The sequence below is a fragment of the Acanthochromis polyacanthus genome, chromosome 21 (assembly GCF_021347895.1).
Source record: "Acanthochromis polyacanthus isolate Apoly-LR-REF ecotype Palm Island chromosome 21, KAUST_Apoly_ChrSc, whole genome shotgun sequence".
Lineage (NCBI taxonomy): Eukaryota > Metazoa > Chordata > Actinopteri > Pomacentridae > Acanthochromis > Acanthochromis polyacanthus.
In genome coordinates, this window is record NC_067133.1 from 3,843,397 (window position 1) to 3,866,734 (window position 23,338).

The 23,338-nt window shown below is 40.1% G+C and overlaps 1 protein-coding gene across 1 annotated transcript in view; it reads left to right on the top strand.

Annotated features, from left to right (window-relative positions):
• usp43b (ubiquitin specific peptidase 43b) overlaps positions 1-22,911 on the top strand; it is a 115,578-nt gene extending 92,667 nt beyond the window's left edge. Inside the window, exons 9-16 of the mRNA XM_022190698.2 lie at positions 2,124-2,227; positions 6,435-6,512; positions 6,597-6,726; positions 11,116-11,458; positions 14,891-15,049; positions 15,578-15,751; positions 17,645-18,781; positions 19,624-22,911. Of these exons, the coding sequence (XP_022046390.2) occupies positions 2,124-2,227; positions 6,435-6,512; positions 6,597-6,726; positions 11,116-11,458; positions 14,891-15,049; positions 15,578-15,751; positions 17,645-18,781; positions 19,624-19,634 (2,136 nt within the window). The 3' untranslated portion in view covers positions 19,635-22,911. The remainder of the gene's footprint in view (positions 1-2,123; positions 2,228-6,434; positions 6,513-6,596; positions 6,727-11,115; positions 11,459-14,890; positions 15,050-15,577; positions 15,752-17,644; positions 18,782-19,623) is intronic.
• The last annotated feature ends 427 nt before the right edge of the window (positions 22,912-23,338 follow it).

Consider the following 23,338-nt stretch of genomic DNA (forward strand, 5'->3'; position numbering starts at 1 on the left):
CCTACTTTGTCCTTCTTTGTCTTCTTTTACTTCTCCAGCCCACACAGTAAACATGTCTGCTTAAATATGACCTTGAGAGTGTAAACAGCTCTCTGTCCGAGAGCTGTTTCAGTATGACTGCAATCAGAAGGTAATGATAAGAATGAACAGAGCATGTAAACATTCAAAGTGCACGGTGGAAAAAGTGTGTGAACCTTTGGATTTAATAACTGATTGACCCTCCTTTGGCAGAAATAACCTCAACCAAACGTTTGCTGTAGTTGCAGATCAGACCTGCACAACGGTCAGGAAGAATTTTGGAACGTTTCTCTTTACGAAACTTTTTCACCTCAGCAATAATTTCGAGATGTCTGGTGGGATGTCTGGTTTACTCTAAATGGGACCATAATTTGCTAAATGAGCATCATGATGTATTGATAGAGACCTGAAACTAGCAAGTAAGCCCACAAACCCACAAGGAAAATGTTTGCTGAGGTAACAAACCAGGTGAGAGGTAAGGTCATTTTCTCATAGACGTCTGTATTATCCATAGACTGTATACTAAAGATGGACGTAGCTACCGTGACGTCACCCGTTGGTTTCTGCACTGAAAAAATTAAGCCAGGATTTTGCTACTTCCTGGTTGACATCTTTTAGAGCCTGAGGCAAAAAAAAGATTCTCAGAGGGCGGAGCCGGAGAGGAATGATTGTTCAAACTGACTGAGAGCCGAGGAGACTCTGTACCGCCCACATTTACCAGCTTCTGCTTTCCCAACGCTGCTGCGAACAACCGTAGCCTCCAAAAGTAAAGATAAAAATGAAACAAGGAGAACAGGGTTTACGGTGAATGAGCATCTAGGTTGCCGGACCTGTCAATCCTTCCAGACCAGACTGTCAATCAAGTAGCCACGCCCCCTGACTTTGCAAAACTTTAACGCTTTATATAAAATTCAATGTTGATTTACTTTCAGATCGGCCACCAGATCTCTCGTCATGAAAACTAAAGAAAAAAAAAGTCTGAGCCGTAGAAAAGTAGTCTATCAAATTTTAGTTTTTCCCGTGTAGAATTGGAGTCTATGGAGCCAGAACTTTTTGTAGCCAGCCCCTGGTGGACGGAGTAATATTGCAAGTTTTTGACACTTCTGGGAAGGTTTCATTTTTGGTGCCAGGCACTACGTTCATCTTCATCACACAGTCTATGGCAGGAGTTGGCAAGTAGATGTGGCTTCGGGCCAAAATGTTTGTAAACAGTGGAACAGCGGGCCAACCTGGGGGGGGGGCTCCGCGAGCAGCGGAGCTTCTACAGCTGATCGCTGCTGCTTGGGACACACGTCTCAATTCTGATCACAGATGTATTAAAAATGACTCCCGAGACACACACGTTTTGCACACACTGTTGCTCTGTGAAATCTGGCTGGTACAACCGTGTCCGACCAGTAGCGCAAACGCGGAAATACCCGGCAGCAGCCGACCACGCGAGTTTCGTGTTGGGGTGACGGACTGGCTTGGCTCCGTGCCAAATCAAATTTTCAAAATCATCTGGCGGGCCAGATATTATTCCTGATGGGCCAGTTTTGGCCCGCGGGCCGCCAGTTGCCAACCACTGGTCTATGGTATAATCCAACTTTAGTCTAAGCAGAGTTGCCACCCCCTGCTGACTGTTACAATGATTGCAAGTCGAAGGCTCTTTCTCATTGGCTTCACTTTCAGAGGCTATTCAGGGGTTATGTCCATCTTTTATATCCAGTCTCTGAAAAACAAACCCAAATGTCACCAGGGTGGTGGTAGAAAAAAGGGCACATCTTCTGGGGACCATGACAGTTGACCCTACGACAATCAAGCCATTAGTTATTGAGATACTTTAGTGTGGGGTATGGTGGAGGACTAGTCAACCAATCAGCACAAACATCCACAGAGCCATGGCAACAGCATGGAAAAAACACAAAATAATACAATGTACTAGTTTATGTGAGTATGTCTGTAGAGTATCAACATCTCCAGGATAATCTAGTGTTGAGTCTGAAGGTCATTGTTGTTTAGCCAATAATGCAGCCGTGGTGACGTAGTGCTGTTGTTTACAGCCTGTTGTTTATGAAAACAATAAAAACACTGAACTGCCATGTTATTTTCTACCTCTCTTTCAGAATACCAGAGTGCTGTTCAATATCCGTGTGGTGGGAGGATCTGCATTTTACAGCTACCTGTCCCCTCAGGACGGGCGTCCACTCTACCACCCAGCTGTCGACAGGTGAGAGGGTCAAAAATACGTTGAATTAATTTTGGTGGAGGGCTGACATCACACTTGTGCTGCTCTTATGTTCTCCAAATAGAAAAACAAGCCCTGCTGTTATATACCAACTGATTTCTCCCTCCACTGCCACAGCTTACCACATATATAATTATCAGTAAATTATTAATTGTGAAATGCTGATTACACTTCCTGCTGAATCCTACGTCTCACTCTGCAGCTTTGCAGAGCCTCTCACAACAAACTAAAGTGAATAATGATTCAAGCTGTTTAACATCCTATGTTTCTTGGCTGGATGATTTTGGACACTTTTCTACACAGTTGCTTCAGAAAGTATTGAGACCCTTCATGTTTGCATACTTGATATTTTTGAATTATTAAAATTGGCATTTCCCCAGTGGTCTGCTATTAATATCCCCTAACGACAGAGAAAACTGGTCTTTATTTTATAATTTTATGCAAATGTATTAATCATCTGAAGTAAGGGACCCTTTGTTGTGATTAATTGTGATCAAGTGCATCCTGTTCACTTTAACAATCCATTATGTGTCCACTGGAACTATATTGGAGTCCATCTGAGGCAAACTGAAGGACTCTATAGACTTTCAAAGAGTGCACACCTGTGCAGACAAGACCCCACAATTCAGTGTGCATGTCAGGCCACAAAAACAAATCATGAAGTCCAAGGAACTCTCTGTAGACCTCCACAATAAAAGTCAGGTGCAAAGATTAGGGCAAAGGGTTAAAACCAGTCCTAAAGCCCTGAGTGTCCCCTCAAGCTCAGTGACCTCGGTAGTTGTGAAACAGAAGTCATTTTGAAATCACCAGGAATTTTTGTTGAGCTAGCCACTCAGCCAATCAGAGTAGTCTAGACAGTAGGTCCTCAAACACGTGCTTATAGTTCAGCAAGTAGATGGAAATTACTCTCAGTAAAAGACATTGCAGCCTGTTTGTTTGTCAAACAGCATTTCAATGAGTGTAAGGAAAATGATTCTCTGATTGGAGAGTCAAAAAGTGAACTATTTCCGTCAAAAAACAGATAGTACTCATTCTCTGCTAACATTACCCCTGCAGTGAAGCATGGTGGTGGCAGCATCATGCTACAAGGTGCTTCTCAGCAGCAGAGGCTGAAAGACTGGTAAGATGGGGGAAAGGAAGAATGCTGCTAAATGAAGAAACAATGCCCCAGAATGCACCTGAGACTGTTCACTTAATTACAGTGAACTAAATTATACAGTAAGGCAGTGCTGGAGTGGCTTCAAGACAAGCAACTGACTTTCCTTGACTGCTCCAGTTAAAGCCCAAACTCGAAAACCAAGTTTTTGCATTGTTGACATGTTCATACTGGGTTTTTTTCATGAGCGAAACAATCAGCTAACACCACAGATAAGACTTTCTACCTTGACGCAGCAGTGTATTAGTAACAGTCTAAAACACTGACTTAGACTTCCAGAGTCTAAATCAGCGGGGCTTTCTGTATCACTATTCTTATTCAGAATTGGTTTCTTGCTCACACATGTATAGCTGAAGTACTCCAACATTACAGGTTTCCACTGTGTAGTGTAGAGTTGTTATACAGTGTTTGAGTCATCGGTGAGCTGGTGTGCTCGAGCTACAGACAGTTGACAGGGCTGAGTGGAGAAAGGTAGTGCCCAAAATGATCCACATTTTGTAGTTACATTCAAGTCATTATAGGATAGGATTGAATTGGGTTTTTTTTCTTTGACGAAAACGTGCAACTTTGACTCCGAAAAAAATAGGTTGTAGCGCTTAAATCATTGACTAAAAAGACAGAACATCTATGGAGAGATGGCAGTCCACAGATGCTTTCCATCCAATTTTAGGAACCCTGACAGAATTTGCTGGGAAGAATGAGACAAACTGCTTAAGTCTGTTGCAAAAGCCTGTAGAGACTAACCTAAGAAACTCAAAGCAGTAGTATCTGCCATGGGGGCAGCTACAAAGTATTAAATTAAGGCTATGAATGTCTGTGTATAAATGAGACTTCAATATTAATTTTTAAACATATAAACATGCATATAGACATACCACAGGGGTGGAAATGCAATCAGGAGAGTGTCTGCTTATGATTCCAATGTTCTGTTTTCCCACGTTTCCTGTCACTATCTGATAAGGACAAATAATGACTGTGAAAATATACATTTGTGATACATTTGAAATGTGCCAGCACAAAGGGAAGGGCTCTGAAGTGACTGTAAATATAGATTTCAAGAACTTTTCCACAAGTAACAGGTCTTGTTTTAGTTGACTGGCTGTCTGCTCATTACATTCTTCTGTTATTAGACTAAAGGGTTATCAGATTACTTTAAATGTGCTTTTGAGTTGTGGATTGACCATTAATGCGCAAAACCTTCAGCACTTAAATGACCTAATGTTCCCACAAGCTCATTCAAATTTGATCTAATGTAATCAGTTTTAATGCAATTTATATCTGCCATAATCTAATTTAATCAAATGTTTCTTGAGCTACAGCTACATGCAGGTAATGAAGACATTTTGACAGAAAACCTTATGAGTTTCTGTTAAAGTCCAGCTTTGTTCAGTGATTGATATTTTTTCAGACGTTCTAAAGTCAAAGGGTTTTTTTTATCTTCTTTTTATATCGTGCAACTGTAAAGGTTAGACTAGATTTTACAGCCGCGACTGACGTGTGCAGGCATTTTATCTTTCTTTGGAAATGCATGCCTGATGGCTTTCAGTTGCAGAAGTGAATTGCTGTTTCAAAGGGGCATTTTGGCAAGGTCTTGAAAAGACTTCCATTTGTGTAGCTGCTAAGAACAGTTCATTCATTTGCTGAATGGTGCTGATGGGGGCAAATGCTTTTGAAATCTTTTGATATGCAAATGTGGCAGCACACTGTATCCTAGAAACTCATGTAATGATAGTGTTTGAACTCTAATGACTCAGAAATATGCTCTGTCCCCAAGTCAACCCACATCAAACAGTGCAAGAATGCACTAGTGCTGGAGTTTCGGTCTACTTTGTTCGTGTTTATTGGCCTCTGTAAACTGTCTGTGTCAGTGTATAATGTCACATGCATTACTGTTTGTCTTTCACCAAAAGGATTCATGATGCAGTCCTTAATGTGTAGTCCAAAACTGTCTTGTCAGCAGCTTTTTAGTCATGTCAGCTTCCATCTATTGATGATGGTGTTGGATTTTTTTGGACTGAAAATTCTCAGCCATTATTAAATGGATTACCATGGCATTTTTGTAGATAAACCCTGCAATCATGGGTGATCCCCTGACTTTTACTTTTGTGCCACCGTGAGCTGGAAATGCCTCCACAATAATGGATTCATTAGCAAATGTTAGTCTGCTAACATGCTACACTGAAAGGGTTTCTGTACCAAAGTAAAGCCACTCAACAACTGAAATATCCTTAAAAATAAAACTGTGCTGCAATGGAGACAGACACTGTAGACTCAATATGCATTATTTTGCACAATTTCTACTATTTATATATTTATTTATTCATTGTGTGTTTTTATTCTCTATACTTAATGTTTCGGTCTGGAACAGGTGCACAATGCTTTTTACTGCACATTATGCTATGTATAACTGTGTCTGTGATAAAGGTCTTGAATCGTGTGTGTGTGTGTGTGTGTGTGTGTGTGTGTGTGTGTGTGTGTGTGTGTGTGTGTGTGTGTGTGTGTGTGTGTGTAATTTTTGCACATTTTTGCATTTTTTTTGTATATTTGAGTTTTATATGCATATATGATTTTGAAAATAATTTTAAAAAATCAGCAAAACAATTTCTTTTAGTTACATTTTTTTATACATTTGGGTTTTCATATATATATATATATATATATACACACACACACACACACACACACACACACACACACACACACACACACACACATCCATACACGCGTTCTTGTTTTTTTTTTTTTTTTTAATTTTATTAATTTTTTGCTTGTTTTTTGTCAATATTTGGGTCTTGCATTGTTAAGCCGCTCATCCCTTATGAAAAACTGCAGCAATGCTGACATCTGGTGGTGAAAAGGCTTCAGCTCACATATTTAGTGTTTCAGTAGATTATAAATGTTCTTTAGCTTGAAACTGCAGCACATTTTTAACAGCATATTAAAAATAAACAAGGAGACTGTTGATAAAAGAGCTGTTATTTTGTTCTGATGCTCCTTCCTCTACATGTGGTGACCGATCATTCTGTCTTTTAGAGCTCTGAAGCTCTGCGGCTCAGGAGGACCTCCACATGTGAAGCTCATCATTGAGTGGGAACACAGAATCAAAGACTGGTCAGTGCATTTTGCATCACATTATTGCTGTTTAACTGTAGTATGTTGCTGTATTAGCGTAACTCTTTTTGTCCTGATCCACAGCCTGTTTGGTAACATTCAGGAGGAGGTGGTGAAGGATGCTGAGAGTGTGAGGAACCAGCAGCAGCAGCACGTCCAGCAGTACAGCTGCACCTTGGATGAGTGCTTCCAGCTCTACACCAAAGAGGAACAGGTCTATTATTGTGCAATACAGACACAGAGCCTCACAAATCCCTCCTTAATCTACTCTTGTAACATACTGTGGGCACACATGCCCAAACTGACTAATTGATTGCAGTTTAAAATTTGTGTTTATCTAATGCTGCAAAATTATCCACATTTTTATTTTTGCATGATTTAAGCTGGGTGGCCCTGGTTGTGATCAAAAGTTTCTGCTTATTTGGTGTTTAATAAGTGGAAGAAAATGGACTGCATTTTAGCAGCTGGAATTACAGAAACAGTGTGCAGAATATCAAATAGTTTAAATGTACAGATAGATGACAAATTAAAGGAAAATCCAACATAAAGTTACTTAAAAAGTGTTTGATCGTTGATTCTCCAAGTCTCTGAAACTCTACTGGAGGGATTGAACACCATTCTTCTTATTTCCTGATTTGGTGTTTTGATGGCGGTGGAGAGCGCTGTGTTGGTCCAAAACCTCCCATAGCTGATCAGATAGGTTAAGATCTAGAGACATCTCTGTCATTCTAAAGTACTCGTCCTGGAGAAACCCACTCCCATCATGATAAGAACAAGTTTACATTGATTTGACCCTTCCCTCGAAGGCTGCTTGTATTTGAAATCTCATTCTTTCAGTCACTATCCAGAGCACATGATCATAGGTACATCAAGAGCTTTACCCTCAGCTCCCTCCTCACCATGATGGTCTGGTACCGCAGGGCGGCGGAGCTAAGCCTAAGAGAAGGAACCAGCTAAGGTGGTTTAGGCATGTGGCTAAGATGCCATAAGGGCATCTTCCTTGGGTTTCTGGACCACTTCAACTGGAAGGAGATCCCAGAGTAGACTCATGGGTCAATATATAATTTTTGTATCATAGTTGACATTTTTGCTGTTTTCAGGCCTAAAATCAACATGGCCGCCTGTAACCAAACACCACATGGCATTTTTATGCAAAGATTCTTCTAAATATTATATAAACAATTGAGTAAAATTGAAAATTATTTATAAAGATATTGTAGTAAACCTGTTGACATGCCATAAATCCACACTTGACTCACACACTACTTTATATTAAATAACTCTGTAAGTTGCTCTAAAAGTAGTTATACCACAGAATGACTTTTCACTATTTCTGAGGTATGAAAATCTTGTTTGTCTGGAATAAAGGGTGCCTGCATGGTGAGAAACACTGACTGTAAAAAAAAAAGGGGAAACCTGTTTGTTCATATTAAACAGGCTTCGTTTGGACCAGGCAGTGAACGGTAGAATGGTAACAATCAACCAGGAAAAGGGTATTTATTTTCAGCAACACGTCGAGTGCGTGCATCCTCTCCTCTGCCGTAAAGTGGCCAGTAAAAGGCCACGTTAGACAGGCTTTGAGCAGGCCTCTGCTGCCATGTGGAGTGTTACTGATTCAACAGTTTTCCATTTGTTTCTGTGCTGCTCATCAAAAATCCCCTGCTATGTTCAGCCGTCAGCCACAGAGAGCAGCATGGTTATTTTAGGGCTTTTTGGGTAGTTTTGTTGTAGTACACTTCAGTTTTTGTGAAGGATTGTTGTCAGTCTTAGGGAAGAACCTGTCACACAGGTGTTCAGAATGTGAACTGGTTTACAACTTTACATTCTCGGTAAATTATAAATTGCTGTTATACAATATTTATGCAATGTCGAAAGCAGCACACAGTAAAAGGACTGAATCGAATCGTCCAAGAGAGGATATCTGTTTTTTTGTACAGCTTTGACTTTACCAGTGTATATTTACACGGCCACAATGCGCTAAAGACACCAAAATACTTCACATTTCAAGTTTACTTCTTGTGCCAGATCCCTGACAACATTTGTCTTCCAGCAAGAAATAGTTATTATTAGTAACACAGTGACCTGAATTACTATATAATGTATCACTGTTGGGTCTGAAGCAGCTTTTATTCTGCATTTTGTCCACACCTTCTCATCCACAGTGACATTTCTTTCTTATCTTGCGGGTTATTCAGTAACGAAATGAGGAACTCGCTGTTATATGGACCATTTAGTGGTTTATGCTTCCTTTTTTTATATGCAGATGAAGCAGAATGGAGCAAAGTAACGTTTTGCGCATTATTTAGGCTTTAAACATTTGAAGAATTGAAGCTAGTTGAATTTGAGCATTAGAAAACCATTTGTATAATTTGCAAGATGTGATTATTGAATTCATTTTGCGTCTAACATGGTGGAGCCAATGAGTGGCCTCTTGTGCTGTGCCTTGTAACCAACAGTAGAGTCTGTTAGGGAGACATAAGTATTCATAGGACTGGACTTACATCCAGTAATTACTATTCTGAAAGAACTTTTTTTGCAGAAACAGTTCTTTTCAGCTCATGCAGATGTATTTTAACAGCACATCCACCCCTCTTCAACTGCATTCAAGCAGGAAGTTATTAGTATTGTCAATGAACAGTGTATACGCAGATAAAATACGTCTGTTTTTAAAGGTAAACAGATAATCAGTTGGTGTGTCTTTTTATTAGTTGAATTAGTGGAAAAACTGTAGAGATCCGGAACTGAACAATATCGTGTTTTATGTTATGATCAAAACAACGTGTCAGGATCTAGAAATGGTTTTCAAATTACATTCATTTCCACATCTGTGTAGTATTACTGAGCACCAGAACTGACACGCCACACAAACTGAAGTGGAAACTAGTGAAGAAGAAGGTTAAGTTCTCCCTGTGCCTTGTAAATTTATACATAAAAATACATTAAAGTTGTGGCAGCGCGTCAGCCAAATTGAACTGTTTTGCACTGAAGCTGCTTACTGACTTCATATTGTGCAATGTTCAATGTCTGCTCTGTAATTTTGACACTTCTGCCATGTGTTTGACACCAACGCTTCAAGATATGGATCTTAGTGGACAGATACAGTTATAGAACAGTGAAATCTTCATAAAACAGAGCAGAACAGCAGACATTAAAAAAAAAAACTAAAAACATTGGTTGATACCTACAATGAACAATGTAAATCTGATCCAGAACCTGCAGCCAAAAGAAAGAAACCTAATGCTTCATGGACACAGTGGGATGTCCGGACTAGGTGGGTGTCCTGAGCAGAACAAGGACGCATTGACGGAAGAGTCCTACATGCTCTTATCTCATGTAACTTATACTGTAATTATCTGATGAGCCTAATAGATGGTATATAAGTTTATGTGTTCTTCTACATGGCAGTCTTGCCTACATACACCCTCTGTCAAAGGTTTTGAGACAGGTTCTAATTTATTTGAATGAGAAAATGTCTCAAAACTTTTGACAGGGGGCGTATGTATAAATGTTGAGAATGAATGACCCAAAAATGTGGCCTTTGATAAAAGAATCAAATGAGACATGGTGCCACCTCAGTGTGAGTAACAATCTCAGCCTGTCAACTCCCATAAAAACTGTCTGGCTGCATCATTATATCAAAGAAATGAAAATTGTCCACAGTGTGGTTCCCATATTGAACCACTTACCTCATGTCGCCACCAGGTGGGGCTACAGGCAAAAGGATCGACCTTGCTGTTGGAACTGAGCAATCGCTGGATTTTGGTTGATTTTTTGTGAATGTTCTTAAAGAAACATTTTTATCATTTCTTTTTTCCACCAAAAAATTTTCGAAAATTTCCCAAAAATGTTGAAAATGTGGACATCAGAATTTTCACTGTGAAAATAAATATATTTTTCCACATTTCCAAACTTTAAAATGGGTCAGTTTTGACCCACTGGTCCTGAGTGGGTTTCATGAGTGGATTTCATGCTCTCTGCTGCTTCTTGCTTTGATCCACCATCAGCTCTTTGGTCTCGCTGACGTTCAGGAGGAGGCTGTTGTCTCAAGACCAGCCCTCCATCAAATAGTCCTCCTCATTGTCAGAGATCAGACCCACCCCTGCTGTGTTGTCAGAAAACTTACTGATGGTGTTAAGAGTCTGATTTATCATGTGCTTTATCCAGAGGTGGCACAACATGACATAAAGTTAGAAAAATAATCAAAGCAAGATGAAGATGAATAGTTGTTCCTGAAGTTAGCTCTTTGTGACTTGCTTTTATGCACATTGCCGCCCTGCAGAACATGTAGAATGTACTTGATTGTGTTGTGCAGTAAATAAAAAGTGAAAATCTTCAACACTTTGGCGTAAGGTTTAGGTGGATGACTTTGCTTGAGAAGAACCACTCAACCCTTCCCAGTGTTCAGAACTGCAATCAGAGGGCAAGTGGGTGAAGTTAACAAATGTTGTCACCATGGCAACTGTTTGAAGTTGAGCTGAGCAATGTTTGTGCACAAGATCTGAGCGTCTCTAAGAATTTTAATATGTGGAATTAGAAAATCTAAGAAGGAGCAGATTTTGATTTATCAGAAAGAACTTTCTTCCCCTCTGGTTTCCACCTCCAGCTCGCCCCAGACGACGCCTGGAAATGCCCCCACTGTAAGCAGCTGCAACAGGGCATGGTGAAGATGAGCCTGTGGACGCTGCCGGACATCCTCATCCTGCACCTGAAGCGCTTCAGGCAGGTGGGCGAGCGACGGAACAAGCTCACCACGTTCGTGCATTTCCCCCTGGCGGGCCTGGACCTGACACCCCACATGGTGCACCGCGGCCACAGTACCCATCAGCCACCTCTCCAGCCAGGCTGGAAGCAGCCCAGACGCCCAGACCTGGCTCCTCCTGACTTCCTGTACGATCTGTATGCCGTCTGCAACCACCACGGAGGGATGCACGGCGGACATTACACAGGTCTGATTTATTTATTCATTTAACCTTCACTTAATGAGGAAAAAGTTCAATGAGATAGAGTCTTTTCTTCAAGAGTGCAGCTGGTTACAGTTGAAAATAGATACACAACTCAAATAAGGTGATGTCTTGTTTTTGTCATTTTGTATCTCAGTTTTGTTGTTTTGTGCCCCATTTCTGTTGTTTTGTGTCTAAATTTTTTCGTTTCCTGTCTGATTTTGTCATTTTGTGTCTCGGTTTTGTCGTTTTCTGTCTCGTTTTTGTCATCTCGTGTCTTGTTTTTGTCATTTTGTGTCTCATTTTGTCATTTTGTGTCTCAGTTTTGTTATTTCGGGTCTCGTCTGCCTAGGCCTGAAAACAGCAAAAATGTCAGCTGTGTTACAAAAAGTCCTGCAATTATATATTGACTCATAAAACCTAAAAAAAAAAGTGCAACAAGTCATCAGTGTCAGAGATGATACAGTATAAATGTGAGTGACTCTATATTCATGCGTGTCAGTCGCTATGTCACATTAAGCTGTTTTCCTCTTAAGGACTGATTCCAAATGATTCTAAGAAAAGGAACAGATGCAAGTTAGCTGCTAGCTAACTCTGGTGCAGTTACTTTAAAATGTCTCTGTGAAAATAAAAAACTAAATTAAAAGGAGTAGTAGACTTAAACACCCTTTGTCCCCAGTTCAGTATGAGCTCTGAGAACACACAGCAGGAACACTACATGATTACACAATACGATCCAGTCTGTTTGAGACCTATTCACACAGGTTCCTGCTGTAATTGTAGCAAATATACATCTACTGATTACTGACTTGAGGGGGGGGATATCTTTGCAGTCTTTTACTTGATGTTTGAGTTTTTAATTAATTGAAGTTACTTTGTAGAACTGCTTTCACACAAAATACTCTTCTCTTGTAAATTCCTGCCAAAAAGCCTAATTATATAGTGATTATGATTCAATGTGAATCACTAAAAGGGAAAAATTCAAAGTAGAAGACTGTAAGTCCTAGTAGCAAAGATAATTGCCTTCAATACCTTTTTTTTACAGATACAGATGTGCAGGTATGAAGGAAGCAGACAAAGAATAACTTTGATGTGGTCTGTATATATGAGGATACTTCAAAAAGTTCTCAACCTCATCAGAAAGCATCACAAGAGCAAAACTTTTCATGGCTTTATTTTTCATCGAAATGTCTTTTAACTTAAATGTACTTGGTCCACTGATGTTCAAACTTCGTTATTCCTTCACTGAAGGTCACATCTGGAGGCTCCATGCTGCTGGACAGCATGGATGACTTCATAATCACTCTGAAACTGGCAAATGCACAAGTGGGATTTTTAATTTGGGAAATAGAAGTCAGATGTTCAATATATAATTGCAGGACTTTTTGTAACATAGTTGACATTTTTGCTGTTTTCAGGCCTAAAATCAACATGGCCGCCTGTAACCAAACACCACATGGCATTTTTATACAAAGATTCTTCTAAATATTACATATACAATGAAGCAAAAGTAAATTATATATACAATTGAGTAAAATTGAAAGTCGTTTATAAAGATTTGGTAGTAAACCTGTTGACATGCCATAAATCCACACCTGACTCACACACTACTTTATATTAAATAACTCAGAAAGCCTTGGAGTCTTCCAGTCTTTTCTTCAGGAGGAAATGACATCATGTGGAGCAGGTCATGTGATCTGGAATTAACACACTTCCTGGAGAGGTGTTTTTGTAATGGGTAACTTAGTGGAAAGTGATCGTACACAGATACAATTTGTTATTTTCCATATAAAATTTGATATATTGGCAAAAAAAGAAATATCTGTCATGATTATCTCAACTTAATAAAAAAGAACACAATCAAAACAATTTTTGAATAAGCCCATTTTATTATTGTTCAGCTAATTAGAAAGTGCTTGTTATTAAATTGGGATGGTTATTTAGTTGACATTTTAGTGATATCCTGTCATATATTTATTAATAAGTGATTGTTTCCATAATAAATAATTATGGAATTTGTAGAGACATGATCATAATAAACAGAAAAAACTTTTTTTTTTTTTTTACTTTTAATAAAAAATGTATGCCAGACCTACTTCATGAACTTCAAAAGTCCCTCAGCTCAAAGCTTTCCTCTCCTTTTTTCTTTGATTGATTCAAATATTTCAGTTTTTGTTGACAACCAAATACGGCCTTATATTTCCCCTTGTTTCTAGATGCAGTCGAGAACTTTTTGAAGTACCCTTGTCATACCCTTGATTAAAAGATTTCAGATTTGTCAGAACTCTAAGTACATATCTATGACTTATCCACACAAGTATAAAGCTGGTGTCAAACCAGGAGTTGAATTGCTATCCTGATGTTCAAATTGCACCCTGTTACAGTTCAGCTCTGTCTCCTTTAATATCACTGCATCAAACTCTCACAGAAACCTTGAAATCTGCTATAGCTCTGATACGTTTTGCATAGAATGTTCACTTCTTTTCTTCATCAAACAGCATTCCACAGCCGCAGGATCCATGCTGAGAGAGGAGTTGTGTGCACACAGCAGTAGCAGCAACTGTGATAACTTCATTAATTATTGATGTCTAATGATGTGTCGTCGTCGTATTAGTCTAAATGCTGTTCTAGAAGCAAACGTATGAGCTGTAACTTATCTTATCGTGTCATGTCGTATCGTATCTTGTCGTGTCGTGTATTGTCTTGTCTTTGTCTTGTCGTATCGTGTCGTGTCTTGTCGTACTGTATCATGTCATATTGTGTCTTGTTGTTTCATATCTTGTGGTATCGTGTCGTATCTCGTCGTATCTTGTCATGTCTTGTCTTGTTGTATCTTGTCGTGTCGTGTAGTAGCTTGTCATGTCACGTCTTGTCATGTCTTGTCTTCTCGTATCATATATTGTCGTGTCTTGTCTTGTCTTCTCGTATCATATCTTGTATCTTTTCATGTCTTATCTTGTCGTATCTTGTCTTGTATCTTGTCATGTCTTGTCGTATCTTGTCGTGTCTTGTCTTCTCGTATCATATCTTGTCGTATCTTGTCGTGTCTTGTGACTTGTCTTGTCTTCTCGTATCGTATCTTGTCGTGTCTTGTCTTGTCGTATCTTGTCTTGTATCTTGTCATGTCTTTTCATATATCTTGTCTTGTCGTATCTTGTTGTGTCGTGTAGTAGCTTGTCATATCATATCTTGTTGTGTCTTGTCATATGTTGTCGTGTCTTGTCTTCCTATATCTTGTCGTATCTTGTCATATCTTGTCTTGTCTTCTCTTATCATATCTTCGTGTCTTGTCTTGTCTTGTCTTGTCTTGTCTTGTCTTGTCTTGTCTTGTCTTGTCTTACCTGACCTTGACTTCACTTACCTCGACTTAACTCATTGCTCATGGATACATCAGATGCATGTGTGGTTCATCTCCTTCCGTTCTTATTGTATCTCCAGCCTTCTGTAGGAACTCGGTGGATGGCCAGTGGTACAGTTACGATGACAGCAGTGCCGAGGCGGTTCCAGAGGCGGAGGTGTGCACACGTGGAGCCTACATCCTCTTCTACCAGAGAAGAAACACTATCCCTCCCTGGTCTGCCAGCTCCTCAGTCACTGGTTAGTCTTCCAAGTGCTAGACGGTGGCTTTTTCCCATTTAGGAGAGTCGGGTTCAGTCTGCTGCACCCTTGCTTTTTAAAAAAGATCATAACAAATGAAGGGAAGGTGGGAGTGATATCACACTATTATTATACACAAGTTTGACCTGCACAAGTCCATTTTCAACATCAGTGTGCAGTTTCAATTTAATATCAGGCCCTGGCTAATGGCCAGTAAATGAAGAGTTTCAGTGATTGTAGAGAAAAACTGACCGGTTGCCAGGAAAAGGTCTCTGTTTCCTGGAGTCATAGAAACACCCATCTTTGTTGTTCCAGCATAATGAGAATATTCACAGAAGGATGGAAATGCTGATGCTCCCCTGTGGTGTCAGATCTCATTTAGCTGTCTAAATGCAGGACTCTTTCTTCCCTTTTCTCCCCCACTGTGACTTATATGGAGCCATAGCTGTGGCTGTTGGCAGGCTTCTGTCTCTTGGTGTGTTGTTTACATGAATCGATGAGCAAAACTCAATTCACCTGTGTTCATAGGTTCCACCAGCTCATCTGCCTCCGACCACTGGCTGGTCCGACTGACGGGGGGCAGTAAGAGGGGCAGCGTGGTGTCAGGCGGACCCATCCCTGGACCTTTGGGGCCCACACAGGCTCCAGAGTCCCCTGAGTTGCCAGTGTTTGGAGAAGAACCCCCAAGAAGAGTGGAAACAAGTAGGTGTCAAAGTTGTTTTAGTTTTACTTCACCATAATGTGCAGCACCAAAAAGTGGAATAGGATAGCTTTGCAATGCTACATTGTTGCAATATTGTATTTAATTTCAAATCTTTGTAGTGTTAGAGAACAGTTATCCATTGTCTTGCTTAAAATTTAATGAGAAGATGCTGTCAAATAGAAAACCCATGTAATTTATATAGCAGCTGCTCGGCTGGTTTTGCACAAACACTGTCCAAAGAGAATAAAATCCAACTGCCAGAGCATCTAAAACTCACTCAGTGACACACCGTATTTTGTTTTAAAACTGCACAAATATCAAATGACAAAAACAACATTGTGCTATTTTTGAGTGGTTATAAGCAGAACTTTTTCCACAGACTTCCATCCATTTGGAAAGAGAGCGGCATCAAGGCTCTGGTCTAACTCTTATGAAAGAAGAAATGTTGCCTCAGGTTGTCTGTCAGTGTCTGCTTTTGAATCAGAGCATCTTGAATGTGCAAATATTTGAACTAAACCATCCTGAATATTTAAATGTTTTGAATGCTTATCATTCATTCCATGCCGACTCATTTATCCTTCATGAGGGTTTTCTTTTCGTTTGCTCTATTGCAGATGCTTTTTTAGTTTTTTGAAGTTTGGCCCTCTTAGCAAAATTTCAGAATTTATGTGAAAATCTAAAGCCAGTGTTTACTTTGATTGACACTTGCTCTTTAAATGTGCTATACAAGTAATGATGACTCGACTCTGCGGATCTTCTAGTGTTCAAAGGTCCGTGTGATGTAAATGTATCACCTCCCAAAGTCAGCAGACTTGTGCAGACTATATAGATTCAGACGACAGCATTGTATCAGAACAACAACTATACACATCCTCAAGAGCTGATAATGAAGGTTTAAGCATCACTAATCACCTTTTTCACCTGATTGGGTCCAGATTTATGGCATAGCTGTTGCATTAGATTAAATTGGATTTCACATGAATACAGTGGCCAGTGAATGCAAGTGTCATATAGAGATTTTTTTTTAAAAACACATTTTATCAAACGAAACCACTGAATGCAATATTACAGCCAGTGAAAAGTATGAAAAGGTTAGCTTTTTCAAGTATTAATTATACTGTATGGGACTGGAAAATAATTTTTCTTTTGATGCATCTGCAGTGAATAATAGAAATGAAAAACTTCAAGGATTTTTAACATGGAGCCAAATAACCTATGATACATAATAGAACTTTATTAGTTCTGCACAGAATGAAAATGTGCTTGCAAGACAGTAAGAAGTAAGGAGAAAACAACTTTGAATATTCAAGATTGCCTCTTTTCAGGTAGAAAAAGAGTATTTACTGATCTGATTACTGTGAAACAATGAGCAACAACTGTTTGGTTGCAAATTATCTTTGGGGTTTGTGAATGTGCAGTTGGGGGGGGCTAAAAATAAATTGCAAAAGCACTGAACTGTTTAGTTACAAGGGCCAAACTTCCAAAAATATAACTAAAGTGAAATATTTAGAGCACAGGTTTGTGGTTTTGCACCATGTCATGAATTAAATAGAAGTTTTTACATTAGTTTCTTCAAGAAAATATCTGACATGAAATGCGGGGATTCATGAGTTGTCATGGAATGCCCCTAGATATTTCATGTATTTGAATACTGTGTTGGCATAAATCCGTTTCACAATATATTTGAGAGGCTGCAATGAAGTCCTGTTACCTCCCACACTGCCTTTTAAGGCACTTATCCAGGTTGTTTTCTCCTGACTAGATTCTTGCCTTTGCGGTATCCACTCTCAGATGTACGTCACTTTGAATAAAAGCATCTGCCAAATGAACTTGTAGAACATTCCAAATATGTCTTTATAATTGAAGTTAATATATTGTGTATTTTCCTACAGATGTGTCTGAAGTCAGTCAGTTTGTTCGAGGAACCCAAGGCAGGAGTGTAAGCATGAGATCGCCAACTAAACCCAAGGAGACTCTGAACAAAGTTCTTCCCCTGCGGTGGTCTTTTGGATCCAAAGACCGCATTAAACACTCAGTACAGGCGCAGTCTGGTGAGCTGGTCGAGTACCTGGAGTCTGGGCGCCGGCCACGCTGCACCAAAGACCCGATTATCTCTCTGGTGGCCACCCCACCACAAAGGAGTGTCCAGGGAAGAGTGTTTGAAGCAGGACAGGACTGCAGTTCACCCAGTGGCAGCAGCCTCAGCTGCACCGACAGACTCAGCTCAGACACTTGTTACTCCCCTAAAATACCAGAGGGACAGAGCAGACCTTATCTTGAGAGAGGCATCAGCCATGGAGTTGGAAACGGCAGCAACGTTAACATCAGAGATGACGATTCTCTGAGGCAGAGATCCTCTAAAAGAGGGAGGCCAGACCAGGGCAGAACCCTGGATTTCCAGCTGCACAGAGGGGCTATTCTAGGTGGTCACATCAGCCACAGCGCACCTCCAAGTAGAGACTCTACACTCAGAAGAAGCAAGGTCCAGACAGGGGCGACCTCCAGGGCACAAAAAGACTTATTACAGATGGTTATTCAGTCTGAAGACAGGAGGGGGCAGAGGGGGCAGGAAGCTCGGAGCCAGGACAGCCTCTTGTCTTTTTTCAAGCCTGTTTTCATGAAGAAAGACATCAGTAGGTCACCGATCAGGGGACAAGATACATGTATGAATGGCCACGGTCAGCTGGGGAGGCTGGCCAGCAGTAATTTAGCCAAACTGTCCCTCTCCAACGGTACCCTGACTGCAGTGGCATCAGAGGAGAGGAAGGGAAACGTCGTCCCTGGTTGTGACTCACACACCTGCAAAGTGCAGCTGGTCAATGGAAAGACTGGGAACCACGAGCCCGTTGACATTAAGCGCGCCCACAGCTCCAGCAACATCCAGACGAAGCTGGATTTGACATTTCGCAGGTGTGCCTCCCTGCAGAGGAACGGAGAAGTGGTGGTCCCTCCAGCCCACCGTGTCCTGCTGTCAGAGAAGCCCTGCTTTGCCACCTTGCAGAGGACGCGGTACAGTACCACCTCCCTGGGTAGGAACGGACCTTTGTAGGTCTGTTTTTAAGTCCACAATGCACTCTAACCCCCGTGTCATCCTGTGAGGGAAATTGACCCGTTTTAAAATTTAAAAATGTGGAAAAAATATATTTTTTCACATATATATTTTCTGATGTCCACATTTTCGACATTTTTGGGAAATTTTTGAACTTTTTTTGGTGGAAAAAAGAAATGTTAAAAAATGCTTCTTTAAGAACATTCACAAAAAAATCAATCATGTGACAACACTAATATGTAATAATTTAGGACCAGCTCCGACCGGTCCTACGAGAAACCAGAACTTACAATAGATTCCAGGGTACGTATTGAATATGCACAGACTGGCATTGGGGGAATGAATATGCTATCTCTGCTGCAGTCTGAATTAAAGCGGTATAACAGAACATCCCGTAACAATCTGTCCCATCTCTCATCAATGGCAATTTTCTCGTAGCTCTCTCCATCACTGTGATAAGTTTGGCTGAATAAAACCAAGAAGAACATTTAGTGACCTGTGTCTGACTGCGAGAATTCATTGTCAGTGATTTTAACAGACTGATGAATGCACACTGCTGCGTGTCCCACGTCAGAAAAGGGCTGCAGTGAATAAATGTCACTAAGTTTGAAAAGCTTTTCTCCTGCTGACAGCGTGGCATAAATTCAGTCTCACAGAAAAAACCTGGAGACCTTAAATTGCAGTAAATGCATCCTCACTTCTCCAGTCTCACAATTTACATTTGAGTCTTTTTCAGAATTCTTTTTTCATGTTAATCATAGCGATTACTTTTTTGACAGCTTGCCATATGACTAATACCTCTGTGTTATTTTCTCCTCTAAGTGCCTCTGTGACAGCCCAGAATGCCTGCTGAACACTAGGACCTCTGCTGATTTCTGCACCCAGAGAAGCCCCCCGGACGGAGTCATCACTTGAAATAAAGTACATCTTCTCTCTCCACTTCATAGTACTGTTCTAAGTTCTTACCTGTGTGTGTCTTAAACTAAAATCTATGCAGAGTTGAATTACTGAGGAGAGAAACTGCTGTAATGGGGTTTTGTTCCGCTTGCCTCCACATTTTGTTTGTTTACCGTCGGTATACGTTGGGGTTTTTGATCAGCGGAGGGCAATTAGCATGCTTTGAGTCCATTACGACATCTGTTTGGAGGGTAGGAAATGATCTTTTGCTTTTTGGTTTATGTGGTTTATACATTGAAAGAGCGAAACAGCATATACAGTTTACAGACAATGGGCTAAGACGTGTAAGATTGTTTTTAAACACTGCAAAAAGTACTAACAGCGCACTGTAAATTGGCTGCTATAAGAAGATAAATCATTTGCTTTATCACTTAGTATCAGTTTAATATTCTATTATATTATTGATGCACTTTTAAAAAAAAAAATATTGCCATATTTTTTCTACATGACCTGAGCATACATGCTAATTTGGACAAAGAAAAAGAGTTTCATTAACCCTCCTGTTGTCCTCATTAACGGGCACCAAAAATATTGTTTCCTTGTCTGAAAAAAATCCCAAAATTTAGCAAAAAAATTCCAAAAAAATCACATATATAGCAGTAAAACGTCTAATATTTTCTTTAAGAACATTCACATAAAAATCAACCAAAATCTAACGAAATTCGTTGGATTTTGGTTGATTTTTATGTGAATGTTCTTAAAGAAACATTTTTAACATTTCATTTTTCCACCAAAAAATGATTTCCCAAAAATGCTGAAAATGTGGACATCAGAAGTTTCACTGTGAAAATATAGATTTTTTTTTCACATTTTCAAACTTTAAACTCGGTGAATTTTGACCCGCAGGACGGCATGAGGGTTAAAGACCTTTGATGTGCGAATTGTAACAAATGGATGAATAAATAGTTGAAGAAGCTTCTGGATGTACAATACATGAAATATGTAAAGGGACTCTGTACTGACAGCTTGGTTTTGTTAGTTTTTTCAAAAGCAAATGTGAAACTGAAAATGACGTTCTCACCATGACCACGACCCTGGTAATAACACACACACACACACACACACACACACACACACACACACACACACACACACACACACACACACACATATATTAACCACCCTAGTTAGACTTGGAACTCCTACTGATAAAATACCAACATTATCAGGTCCAGATACAAAGGTGTCGCTCCCTTTAAAGCAGTTTTCACATTTGGGATTGAAAAGGGGATTCACATTGTGTGCACAATTATAGGATTTGTTGCAGCTTTATGCTACGGCTGTTAATTTAATTTGGTTCCTCATTAGTCTACATTAAGACCTTTTAGTGATGAAGCAAAAGCTGAATTTTATATAAATTTTATATATATATATATATATATATATTTAAACATATATAAAAACTCTTTAGCTGTGGAGACGCTCATATGGATCCTACTGCTAAATTATGCTGCAAATATTTAATAAAATCAAAGGAAAGACTCCTACAAACAGCTGGAAACTGAACTTCAGATCCCGCTTAGTATGTGTAAGAACAACATTAACTACAAAATAAAATGAAAACATAAAAATTCATTTTTACGTGCATTTCAGTTTGCAACAGATGTGAATAAATCTTACCGACATAAGTACTCAGACCGTTTGCTTGGTAATAATATGAAAAACCTTTGGCAGCAGTTACAGCCTCACATCTTCTCACATAGCCTTGCACAGGGCCAGGATTTCATTTAGGCCATTTCTTTGCCCTGTTTAGCTTTCTGCTAGTCCCTGCTGCCCCACAGCATGATGATGCCACCACCATGCTTCACCACTGGGGAAGGAATGCCAGGCTTCCTCCCAACATCTTTCAACAATTAAATTTTCTTCCCAAGTATTACCATCTAACAGAAATGGGAGAATGTGTAGGTGGCTATGAAGCCTCTGCAGCCTACTTGGACTGGTCGGACCCTCACCTTCCAGCCTCGCTGTTTGGCATCGACGTCAAACTTCATATATCTCAACTTCTTGCGCTTGTAGGCCTCCTCTGCTGAGCTCTCCCAGGGCACTCTGGCCTCGATGATGTAAATGTGCCTAAGCGAAGCTGACCAAAGCACCAGGTCTGGTCGCAGGTTGGTGGATGGGATCTCAGGTGGGAAGCAGAGCTTTTGGTCCAGGTCTACCAGCATCCTCCAATCGGAAGCCTTGCGATTTGACGATGCTGGCAGAGATAAGGGTCCTCTCGGTCTCATCCAAGAGGACTCTCACCCTCCCAGAAAGATGTTGTTTCTTGCCATCGAGCTGACGTGGGTGGAAGGACGTTAACACTCATGCACTGCCTTTCCAGCACTAGCGCCAGACTCTTTAGCATTCTGCCGCCAGGTGTAACGGCCTTGAGCGAGGCTGGTCTTGCAGCCCACAGATGTGTTTGAGTGCAGCTGGAGTCGGGCAGAGTGACTTATAGCAAAGGGTCTGAGTGCTCACATCAATCTGATATTTTAGCTTTTTAATAATAATAGCTTTAATAATTGAGCTTTTGCTTTGTCATAATGGTGAGTTGAATGTAGACTAACGACAAAACCAGTGGACTTTGAATACTTTATGTGTGCACTGTACATTCATTTCACGGCTGTTTCTATGTCTATTTTTGCTGCTGGAGGAGGAAGAGGAGCCCAAGGGAACATGAACAGAAATCATAATTTTATCTGGATGATTAATATTCCATTTTTTTTAATATACCATCTCAGATGCTCTTTTGCTTACTTTTGCATTGTAAAAAATTCTTCTCTGAGGATTGTTAGTGAGACTCCTGACTGGTTGCCGCCTACACTGTATCTGTCTTCACCTCTCATATTGTGTCCCTTAACATTGCTGTTTAACACCAAAATCAAGTGATAGTATATGAAGGAGTCTGAGACATTATTTGGGGAAAAAAATGGCTAGATTATATTTTATTAACTTTTTTAAAGGTCTACATTTTGTACCGGATGTGTAATTATGTAATTTAAGATTAAAACTGTATGTTTCAGGATACTTGTATGAGGTCATAGATTCTGGTAAGCGGGTTTGAATTGGACACAACACACAAAAGTTCCTGTACTGGACTGTCTATAATGTCTGCTTAATGTACTGCAAGTTTTATGGATTGCAAATTAAACACAGCTTTTCTCACAATCAGTAGATGATTCATGTCAGCCTGCTGGGCGTCTCGTCATTCTGCCATCTGAGACTCACATCTAGCAGCTTTCTGGCAGCTGTTGTTTAGGATTGCAGGCAGGTGGGCCTCTTCTTTATGAATGGTGTGCTTTGCTCCAGTCAAACAACAATTGGGGAAAAAATAGCAGCTCTTTGCCTGTGATGAAGGTTTGTTTCCCTGAAATGCAGTGAAGTGAGACCAGAGCAGTGAAAGGTTGCGTGCAACATTCAGTGCAGCTCCTGTTTGATATGTAACCGAGGAGTTTGAATGAAGGGAATGAATAAAGAGAACCACATTTCATTTTAAAAATTCTGGGGCTGTGTCATTAGGAGTTGCACGCCACATTTGCTGCGCTTCCATCAACCAACGTCAGAAATATCTTTCACTCTAAAAGTCTCCCTCGAGGCC